Source organism: Mangifera indica, chromosome 2 (assembly GCF_011075055.1).
Source record: "Mangifera indica cultivar Alphonso chromosome 2, CATAS_Mindica_2.1, whole genome shotgun sequence".
In the NCBI taxonomy this organism is placed as follows: Eukaryota; Viridiplantae; Streptophyta; class Magnoliopsida; order Sapindales; family Anacardiaceae; genus Mangifera; species Mangifera indica.
Genome location: NC_058138.1, coordinates 17781089 through 17792544, shown reverse-complemented (window position 1 = coordinate 17792544; position 11456 = coordinate 17781089). Strand labels below are relative to the sequence as shown.

Genomic DNA, 11456 nt, shown 5'->3' with positions numbered 1-11456 from the left:
CTTTTCCTTCTACTTTATTGATTGCCGAAACACCAGACATAGTCCGGACGAATATTTTGAGGGATCAAACCGATTACATCGTAAAACTTTGAATTTATTTTATATATATTTTTGACATGACATCATTCTGTATCTGCTTCTTTTTATCCCATCATTCAAATTTACTCTCTTCCTTCTAAAAGCACTTACACCTCTGCAACTACCCATTTACAGGGAATATAATTATCACTTTCTTACCAAATTATAGAAGAAAATATCATTAAGACCTTAATTGGAACTTTAATCATAAACAAACTTCATTTAATAAGCTTTTGGGGCTACAGAGACACTTAAGATTATTTTTTTCTTTATATATTGATTCGATTAAATTAAAAAAGCTTTGCAATTGAAAACAATTAGTCTCTAGCTGGAATATTATCTGTTTTTTGGGCGCGGGGGCCCTGAGAATCTGCATTATTAACATTTCATCATTCATCTTTAATTCTCTACCAGACACTAAATTTTCTTTGTATACTTTCTAGCAAACTCTTCAACCATCAGGACTGAAAAAAGAAATTATAGTGGAAGAAAACAGAATGTCTTCAACTTTCATGTATCTAGAAATTATTTATTTGCATGGGGAAAAAAGCTAACCATAGAACGAGATTCATTTTGCATCATATCTCAAGGATTCCTTGGTTTGGGCCGAAGAAACAATGTCTCTGGATCATTATCAAACTGACTACAATATGTTTTTGTTTATGAGAATCTACCCAAAACGCCCTCTACTTGTAATAAGTCATGAACTAGATAAAAACCATTCTCAATCAGTCGAGAAAAAATAATCTTGTATTTTTCATGGAGTCCAGGTAAAGACCAAAGGTATTGAGTGACCGATCTAGTAGAATAACTCCAAAGACTCGAGTACTAAACCAATATTAGGTTTTACTATTACAGTCCAAAATACAGTGACATGGCAAAATATGACAGCAATTGCCAGAAGTGCAAGATGGTTAGGCTTCCTACTTTACATGTATCCCACTCTTTCACCATTTTAATCATAAAAATAACAAAAGTTGATGGGAAAAGAATGGGCCATCGACTTAATGCTTCAAGCATATGCTTAGAAGATCCCCTTCCCACAAACTTAATTCCCTTCCTTTAAACCTCAGTAATCTCTCTTTCTCTCATTCTCTTTAACCAAATCATCTCCATGCTTCATCTTCCTCTTCAACTGCAAACCTAAGTATCTCATGCGATGTCTCTGATGGCATCCTTCACTTCTCATACCGATGATGAGGAGACTGGTGATGATGATCATCACATGGATATTAATCTTGGCTGTTGAAGTTGTGTTTTCTGAGATGGGCAACTATCTACCCTTTGGCAGTACGTATATCTACAGGATGAAATATATGCTTATATGGCTGGAGCATGCTAAATTGCAATCACCAGTCAAGCTACTTCTGTAGAAAATCAAGAAGTTTTTTGTTTGCTTTGTTTTGTTTAATTTATGAATATATATACTGGGATTGGATATGAAGCATTATTGAAGCTCAACTTTATTAATAATGTGAGCTTGTTCTAGTGTTACCTTCCTTCCTAGGATTTATTGGCTATATGTCATCTTTATTACTCTCTGTTATGGGAATATGCTATAAGTTTGATTTTAATTACATCAAAATGTTAACAATGTGATTCATCAGAAGGAGCTTCAATGCTTGTTTTATCTTCCTTCTTCTGCAATAAAGAAAATTGATATGTGATGTGAAGATAACAGTAGACATTTAGATTTATAATAATAAAGTTAAGTGTTCTATTTTTATATTATCAGTCTTACTATTATTTAATCCCGGAAAAATTCCCCTTCATGTGTGGATAAGAACAAGGTTAAAGGGTCACTATTATATAAGTTTCATTCTGTTTAATAAATTTATGCTTGTAGAGTGATCAGTTTGCAGAGTCAGAAATGTGTTATTTACTATTATTTTTATATGCTACTTGCTTCCAGAAATGTGTTGCCGAATGCCTTGATCAACTAGTTAGTAAGCTTTCAAGTTGCTAATGCATGCTCAGGGATAGTCCTTTGACAAAAGTACGAACCGAAACCAGCTAAGATCTGGCAAAAAGCTAGTACCTTAATAACTATAATGTGCATTATATACTCATGGTGTGGTTATAATTTTAGCCTAGATACTATACAACATTTCGTAATATTTTTCAGAGTAATCAATGAAGAAAACACGGCATGAACCAACTGCAGAAGAGGTTCATCTTTTTTGAAAGCTAGCTATCATTGAGAAAAAAAGTAAAAATATCCTACCCCAACAGATTATATAGATAAGTTAAAAAGAGATGTTTGTATCTATAGTATCACTCATTTTTTAAGCTACTTATCCTTCTGAACAACATTTGTTTGTTAGTTTAGAAAGTCAGGTCTTGGTATATAACAGCCTGTACAGGGTTTTGATCTTCACTTCAATGGCATGTCAAAATTTCCCCTAATAATTCTTTCAAGTATGACATCAAAGTGTAGTTCTAAGTATTATAATATTAAAGACAACCTAATTAAGGTTTACCAGGGCATTCATTAGAGTGATAAGTCGTCATTGATATTTGGACAAAACCACAACCACAAGTCGATAAACCAACATTAGGCAACCAAATCATCGCAAACTTCCATTTAAGTAGAGTACTCAATCAACATAAAGGTATATGATAAAATCATCCCAAAGCACAAAAGGCATAATTTCCATCTTAGTATGGCAAAATTCCAAATGTTTCCTCGTAACTCTTTGCTTCAATAAAAGAAACCAAGTACTTTGCCTCCAACATTCTTCCTTCTAGCTTCTTCGTGATCCATTATGCCAGCAGATGTTGTCAGCACAATATATCCAAACTGCCATTTTTTTGAGTTCATCAGGACACATAACTTATTTAGTAGCCTTAATATTGGCCACCAGTTGGCTGTACCCATAATAGAAAATCTCACAAGATGCAAGGGCCAATATTCCAAACAATAAATTGTTACCACAACACACCCACACACTACCCATCAGGCACACACAATATAAGTAATTCGTTATGCAAGTACAGGGCGCATGATTAGAGGGTTCCTGTCTAGTCATACAATTATATCATCAAACTTCTAACACGCAAACATCCCCCATATTATCCACAGAGAATCATCAGTTTTTCCTATGTGATTTTACAATACAAGCTAACTTGTCACTGCTGCTTCTACATCAGATTTATTTTCATAAGCCTAATAATCTTGTATGCTATCATTATTATATAAACAAATGTAATTCATAATAACTAGGGTTTTAGAGTCCAGGCTAACCTGTCTTGAAGGAAGCAGCCTTGCAGTCCAGCCTTCAATTTCTTTGACCCCAACATCAAACCGAGGACTGATTACACCACATTTGTTCAGTCTTCCATTCAGTTCCACCACAATTTTTCCAGCTCTATGATCATCAACGTACTCAAACTCTCCAATGTAACCTATAAAAGCAATTTTCATGGAATAATGAGCACACTTATGTTCAATTATCAAAATCGTTTTAGCAAAACAAGAATAGAAATGAAAAACCTATGACAAAAGAATATGCGAACCATGTTTCTGCATGACCAAAAGAAACTTGATAATCACTTTAGAAGATGGTCTGATCATGACCTGTCGTTTCCCTCTCTTCTCTGCATTATACATGCTCTTAAGAGCATCATTCAAGACACTAACTCTCACCATGCTTACAAAAGCAAGCTGCCATTAATATCACAGATAATTAACACTTTTTGCGAACAAAACTACAGAACCTATCGATAAGTCAGTAACTCTAAAAAACAGTAAACAAATCTTTCAAGATAAAAACTGATTAGGCCGCATCCATGAGGCAAATTAGTAAAAATAACATTCACTTATGAAATAAATTCCGGAACTGCATTGAATTAAATTGTTGGTTGCCAAAGTCCAATTTTACAGTAACAATTTCTTTCAACGTCTTTGGAAACATGAAACTCATTCTCATTTTCGCAACACCTAAAGATTCTCTTCCATTCAAGATGTTTTAAACTAACAAATACAGTAACAAGTGATTCCATTCATCATAACTTTGAACTATCACAACCAAATTGCAGAATTTCATCACAGCCAATATTAAAAGATAGACGACATTAAAACAGCAAAATGAATCAAAATACTGTTTATGTTATTGAACATTGTGATGCACTATAACATTTACAATCAAGCAATAATTTCCAGATAAAAAAAGACAATTGCTCAAACAAGAGAAATAATAAGAATGAAAAACTAAATCGGATCCGTTGAACGTAGCGATAAGTTGTTAATAGTTTTACCGGATAGCACAAACGGCGGCTGCGTTCTGAGGATTCAAAATAGTGTAGAAGCGCAAAAAGATAGAAGAAGTAGGGTTTTGTTATGGCAAGCGTTGAAATGTAGTGTTTTATTAGGCTTATTTGGACTCTAGACAGGAGGGTATTTACAAAAATTTCCCCTTCGGCTACTCCTCGTGGGTCTGGAATCAGTAATATGCGATTAGGCCCAGTTCAGATAAAGTATTTTGAGGGGCGTGGAGGTAAATATTTAAATTTACCATCCCAATAAATGGCACAATAACACGTGTAAATAATTAAGAGGCATTTAACTTATGATAATATTTTATTATTAAATTTAAAATATTATTTTAAAGATAAATTATCTAAAATTTGATAAAAATGAATAAGTATAAATAATCATTGTATTTAGTTAGAGATAATTAAAGAATATTAATAAATTATTTTACTTAAATATTTTTAGATATAATTATTCTAAAATAATTTTTTATATTAATTAAAAATGATATTATTTTTGTCATAAAAATTAATAAATAAAATATAATTATAATAAAATTAATATTACTTTGGTAATATTTTAATATCTAAAGTGAATATAGTAATCAGATTATCACTTATATTACTTATCATATCATTATTGATAAAAGAAGATTATTACAATAATTTATTATTGATAAATCAAATAAGATAATACAAATAATAAAATATAGATTATAAAGATAATTTTTATTAACTAAAACCAAACAGCTCTTATTGTTATTATCAATAATAAAATAATAATGAAATGTTATTTTATTTGAAATACTCTTAAATATAATAAATTAAATCGAAGATGCGAATATAGAGAAAAATTACGATAAATCAAATATGTGGGGTTGCATGAGAAGTATTAAGGAAAAACAATAATAAATCAAAAAATGGGGTTTGAATAAGAGTTTTACAACTACTAGTGTTCTAGGTGGTTGATGGTGTGTGCGGCGGCGGCTAGGTACCTCACCCCTACACTCAATTGACATCATTGAAGTAATGTTATGAGGAGGGTTGATCAATTTAAAGGTGATTGCTTCCAAGCTTGCAAGCGACTGCTTCCTCAAATTGGATGACATCATTGACATCTAGAGTTTTGGCTATTGAAATCCAAGGCTTTGGCAAGTGCTGGTGGCAATGTGGTGGCGTTGGTATTAGCAAGCAATGGGGGGTGGTGGTCTAAATGGTGGATGGGTGACTTGGAATTTTAATTGAATACAAGAATATTTTTGTCAAATACATACATATACATATAAATACATATATATATATACATATAAATATATATATATATATATATACATATATATATATATATATATATACATATATATATATATATTATATATATATATATATATATATATATATACATATATATATATATATATATATATATATATATATATATATATATGTGTGTGTGTGTGTGTGTGTGTGTATGTGTGTGTGTGGATAAAACAATCATAATAGATTTTTAAGTATAGTTGATATTTTAATTGAATACCATGATATTTCGCCCTTTAAAATTTAACAAATAATAGTAAATTTTTAATAAAATAAGAATAATTTAAATTCTTTAATACTGACACGAAAGTGTTAACTATATTTTTTTCTATATTATATGTATTGTATGATAATTTTTTATTACGTGACAAATCTGACAAATTAATACTAATAATAAAACAACCACTACTAGAAAAATAAAAGGTTAATATAAACCAAGTGTTTTCTAAATGTTTGCATGCGATGGTGGTAAAGTTTGCCTTCCTGTTTGTTATATTGTTTTCTGCCAGTTTACGAAAGAAGATTGGGCTTACGAAATCAAATTTAGTGTGAGAGAAAGACATCCAATTCTTTGCTTTTGCCCAAAAAGACTTATTTCCACCGAAAGTTTGGTGTTTTAAAATATAACAGATGAAAATTTGGAAATAGACTAAACTTTAACTAGAAATATATAACTAATTGCTTTATTTACGGATATATTGTAATTTAATTTTTTATTTTTATTTTTGTTTTTGATAATAAACTTATATAATTGGATAGTATCACAAATTTGAATACAAATTATATGATTAGGTGTTATTTTATTTTTTATTTAAAATCATTTAAATATTATTATATTTATTTAAATTTATATGCTAATTTTGTTATATATAATTTTAAACAAATACATAAAATTTTACGTCGTGATGGACAACAGTACAATTTAATAGCATATAAATTGCTAAAGTGACAAACAAAAAAATTATTTATAAATTTATCGGATTGTAAAATATTAACATTTTCAAATTTAATAAAAGAAATTATAAATACGATAATCCATATCCTTTTACTTGCATCATATAATAACAATACTTTGCTTAATAAATAAGAGATGGTATTTTTTTTTTTTTGGGTAAATAATAAGATGATATCAAAGGCACCTTGTTTCGCATATGTTATACACGTGTATTGAAAGATGATTCACTATATTAAGTTGTCTTGGATTTCTTAATGTTCTTGACTCCTCTTGGTTACCAGCGTACCCGCCAAGCAAGGATCTCAAAACCAACAATTAAACAGCGACAATGGCTTCATATAATTACAACAATTTGGATTCGATTTTGAGTCCATCACTGTTATCCTTGAACCCCAACAGGGCCCTCTTCACTTCTCAACAACAACCGCCACCCCAAGAGCAAGTCGCAAATATTACCAACAACAACGCTCAACGAACGCAAATACTCAAGGAAGAGGCCCATATCGAGAGAGAAATTATCAAGGCAATTTCCAGCGGTAAAATCGAATCGTTGCAACCGAATTCGGGTCAATCGATATCCATTGGAGAGCACTACGTGTGCGTGTCGTTTCACGATGAACTAGAGTCGGATTGTAGAGTGTGGGAGTGGCATGGACACGTGGTGTCGTATAGTGCAGAGCGTGGGTACACGCAAGAGTATGTGTACGGGAGTTACTATGAGAGGATGATGAAGAAGGTACTTTATGAAGACAGTGAAGAAGAGAAAGATGAAGAGGATAATTCTGGGTTGAGACAGTTTATTGGCGGGTTGAATTTGACGGATGGGAGGGTCTTTTGCAGGAATTTAAGTGACAATTCTAGGAGGTAATTATTTTTATCCCACTGCATTACATTACAAATTGAAGGATTTGCTTGCATATAAGTTTTTAGTTTTGAGGGCTTGGTCTGACGTATTTATTTTCTGATTGTAGCTTTTAGGGTTTAAGTTTTATATTTTTCTTGTGGGGTTGAAGCTTCATTTTTTTATGAAGTTTGTATTCATCAAATTATATCTGTAAATTTGAGAGTTAAGCTCAAGTATTAAAACTGTCAGGATTGATCTGTGTTTAAGGTTGGTTGCCGTTGCTCATATTGATTTGATGGTACAGAGGAAATATTAGCAAATAGATAATTGTTTAACATGGGGATTAGTTTGCCCTTTCTTTGGCTGCACTGTTGGATTTTGTGAACCATTCATAACTTTTATTTGGTTGTATATGTTTGGGCCACTTTGTACTTGCTAGTGATCAACTAGGAAGCACAAAAGGGCTGCATGGACTGAGTTTCTATGTTTGCGTAAGGTTTCAAAAAATGAAATTTCTAAAAATTGGTATGAAACGTTTTGAGGATTTTCAGAAATTTAAAATAAGAAAATTGAAATGCAATTCTTTGGTAAAAAATCGAAATCAATAAATTTTATTTGTTCAATAAATTTCTTTCCTAACTGTCTGTCAACACTGTACATTTATGTTTATTTATTTATATTTTATTATGTCATGCCTCAGTTTTGTATACTGTTATCAATTAAATTGAGATATTGAATAGAGTTTACTTAGTAACTGTCATGTGTAATATTAAAAAAACCGTATATTTTTAATAAATACACTTGTCTCTATATTTTCGTTTCCTATATTTTTGAGAAGATTCGTTTCAATGATTCCTTTTCTGTATATTTGTGTTTCTGCTTTTCCGTTTCTGTTTTCATTCTATTTAGGTGATCAATGAATAAATTGTCAATGCAAAAATGTTTAAAAGAAAGGAACTTATCTCAATACTATCTCAATTTAGTGACAAAGTAATGCTGCTTATTCTGCTAGAGTTGATTTTAGATCAAAATTTGTTGGAACATAGGGAATTTTAATGATTTTAGATCAGATTTTACATTATATCTTATGCATTATGGCTATGGATTAGAATTCTTTATGTTTGTTGGATCTTTTCTTTTTGCATTCTAATGAAAAAAATTGTTTTTTCCTCTATTCCACCCTTGGTTTGGTAGATTAGCATTTGTTTTGGTCAGAAATGTATTTGCTGCATCATTTTACTTCTAAATATTTCTCTTCGTGAGGTTGTTCAGAATCTTGAGTACTGTGACTTCTTCTACAACTGCCATGCTTTTGATTATTGGTTGAATCTGTTTATTAACTGGTCCTTGGCACATAATAAATTTTTACTGGTCTTCTTTCTCCTTGGAGAAAGGGAGAAAAAGAAAACCATCTGCTGGAAATGTGCATTGATTGATGTATTCTTTAATGTGTAACCTTGTATACTTCAATACATGATGATAGTCTCTTAAGAAGTCTGTTGCCCAAGTAGCTCTCATCAAACTGTCTAATGCATAATCTGTTAGTCATTTTCTTTAAAATGCCTTTTTGACACCATTATTTTTTAAAAGACCTAGCTTTTGCTTTCTTAATTTAATTCAATGATTTTATTGTAACTTTTTTCTTAGATGGTTAAAAATTGTAGTACTGGGTTGCTGGAAGAGGGGTGCTAACTTGAGTTGTTTTTGGAAGTTGAGTATTCCTGAAAGTAATATGATGCAGCTGTTACAAGGATAGCCCTCTTCCATATAATGATAAAAATGAATGATTCCTGAGGAATTATGTTTTCTTTAAACTGCTGAATAAGCTTTCCAAACAGATTTAGCGCAAATTAGTATGCCATGTTGGCTCACTAGTAAGAAAATTCTGGTACAGTGGCAACACTGCATTATGGAGATTAGTGAGGTTGGAAATATGAATATATAGCAATGAATTTGTGAGATGTGCTTGCATTTTGACACAAGTTTTTCGACAATTCAGCAAATCTTCTACGTGTGGGTATTAAAACTGTCTTTATCACTTATCCACGTATTTATTTTTTCTTTATTTCCATTCTTTCAGTTCTTTCATCTGGTTTAGATTTGTGCTCTTTATTTTCATTGTATTTGTCTTATTTCCTAATAAATGGAAGGATACACATGCAAATGTATACGTTTTCATGTATATTAGTCTCCACATTCTGACCAAAGGCAAATTTTCTTCACCAATTTTTTGGCCAGACTAGTCTAACCTTCTCTGCACTCAGATTGGTTGACTGCATAAATTTCTTGCTTGGTTGTCTGATTGCATCCATCATTTGTGTTGTTCAACAGTATACTTATGCATGCTTTTTGAGCAATTTCAGTAGTTGTGCTTGTTTCTACATATTTATTGTGCATCATTTTGGTAATTATTGTTCAGAAATTGTGATATGTGCCTTGCCTTATTAGTCAGTTGTTTTTTATTCTTTGGCAGGATGTAAGAGTTGCTGTTTGTGCAGATGTTCCAAGCAAGCCTGAAGATCTGAAGAGCTAGCTTTGCATTTCTGTCTTTGCTTCATTAGTTGCCTTCTAGGTTTTATGTTCTGATGAAATGGTTCTCTTCTCATGGGACTTATCTGAGGAAAAAGTTGGGGTTCTGCTTTTTAAAATTTTGAACTTAAGGCTTTTTAGTTATTTCAACTGCCAATAAATTTCATAGGTACCTTTAATTGGCTAGGAATAGCTAATTCATCTGAATCATTATATCTTATATGACAGTTGACATCTCAATTTCCCTTGATTGAAGGGGAAAAAGTGGCACATTTTGTTTAAGACTTATTTCTCTAGAACATTGTTACCTTTTTGTTCTCACAAGTTTCCTTCACAAATAATGCATCTATTTTCCCCGTTTGGGTTGAATTGTTGCTTAATCTTTTGCAGATTACTGAGAAAGAAATTATATGTTGGAAGCAGTTGAATGCTTTTCAATTGATGCTTTCCTTGGGAATTTGACAGAAGAAAAGACTTGTTTAATACGGATATGATAAATTTCGATTGCTTGTGATGGATATGTACAACTGGTAAGTTATGCCGGCAAGTCTGTCATGTTCCAACTATCTTTTTATCTGTCTAAATTTTGTAAAATAAATATTTTGTGCCTTTTTATTACTAATCAAACCATTTAAGAAACCTCTGGTTTGGGTAATGTTTTATTACTAAAATAAAAAGATTACCTTGAAGATAAAATTATTTAAAAAATTACTGCATATAAATGATTACTATATTTGATAAAATTTGATAAGTATAAATAATTATTGTGTTTGATTAAAGGTAAAAAAAGAATACTAATAAATTATTTTACTTAAATGTGTTTGAATATAATTATTTTTAAATATTTTTTTATATTATTTATTATATTAATTAAAAATAAATTTATTTTTGTTTCAAAAAAGTAATAAATAATAATATAATTATAATAAAATCAATATTATCTTGGTAATTTTTTAATATCTAAGGTGAAGGTAGTAATCAATTACCATCTATATTACTTGTCATATTAGTATTGGTAATAGAAGAGTATCGTAATTTTCTATTACTGACAAACAAAAAAAGGTAATAAAAACTAAATTATCAATATAATCTTTAAATCATAAAACCAAACGGCCCTTTAGATTTTGATCAATGGAGAGATCAAAATAATTTAGGTTTTGATTAGTTCGAATAATCTTTTATTAAAATAAAAAGAAAGATTATTACACAAATAAATACTCACTTGCCTGTTAAATTTCATTGTTACTCTTAAGGATAAATTTTTTATTTAAAACTCATATTTTAGAATTATCATAAAGTTTTAAAATATTTATTTTTGCCATTTAATCTCATATTTTATAAGTTTAAAAACTACATTCACCCCAAGTCTAGGGTTTTCAACTTAACCTCTCATATTTTTCCAATTTTTAGTTGTCTCCCACCCTTCTAAAATATTTCAATTAAACCCCTCTTCAACTTCAGTCTAACCTTCGTCTCTTCTCG

The 11456-nt window shown here is 30.6% G+C and overlaps 2 protein-coding genes across 2 annotated transcripts; one reads left to right on the top strand and one right to left on the bottom strand.

Moving 5' to 3' along the window:
* Positions 1-2632: 2632 nt before the first annotated feature.
* Positions 2633-4491, bottom strand: LOC123201176 (40S ribosomal protein S15a-1-like). The gene is made up of 4 exons (XM_044616654.1): positions 4336-4491; positions 3595-3742; positions 3323-3483; positions 2633-2878 (listed from the first exon to the last, which is right to left on the bottom strand). Exons 2-4 carry the CDS (start codon positions 3725-3727, stop codon positions 2780-2782), a joined length of 393 nt encoding a protein of 130 aa, XP_044472589.1. The 5' UTR covers positions 3728-3742; positions 4336-4491; the 3' UTR covers positions 2633-2779.
* A 2351-nt stretch (positions 4492-6842) lies between these two features.
* Positions 6843-10343, top strand: LOC123203793. The gene is made up of 2 exons (XM_044620258.1): positions 6843-7465; positions 9919-10343. Exons 1-2 carry the CDS (start codon positions 6930-6932, stop codon positions 9923-9925), a joined length of 543 nt encoding a protein of 180 aa, XP_044476193.1. The 5' UTR covers positions 6843-6929; the 3' UTR covers positions 9926-10343.
* The last annotated feature ends 1113 nt before the right edge of the window (positions 10344-11456 follow it).

Excerpts from the sequence above, each read along its gene's own strand:
- LOC123201176 (XM_044616654.1), bottom strand. The coding sequence starts at position 3,727 with ATGGTGAGAGTTAGTGTCTTGAATGATGCTCTTAAGAGCATGTATAAT. Across the intron at positions 3,484-3,594 it reads TTTGGTCATGCAGAAACATG|GTTACATTGGAGAGTTTGAG; the intron begins GTTCGCATATTC and ends TTGCTTTTATAG. Across the intron at positions 2,879-3,322 it reads GGCTGCTTCCTTCAAGACAG|TTTGGATATATTGTGCTGAC; the intron begins GTTAGCCTGGAC and ends AAAAAATGGCAG.
- LOC123203793 (XM_044620258.1), top strand. The coding sequence starts at position 6,930 with ATGGCTTCATATAATTACAACAATTTGGATTCGATTTTGAGTCCATCA.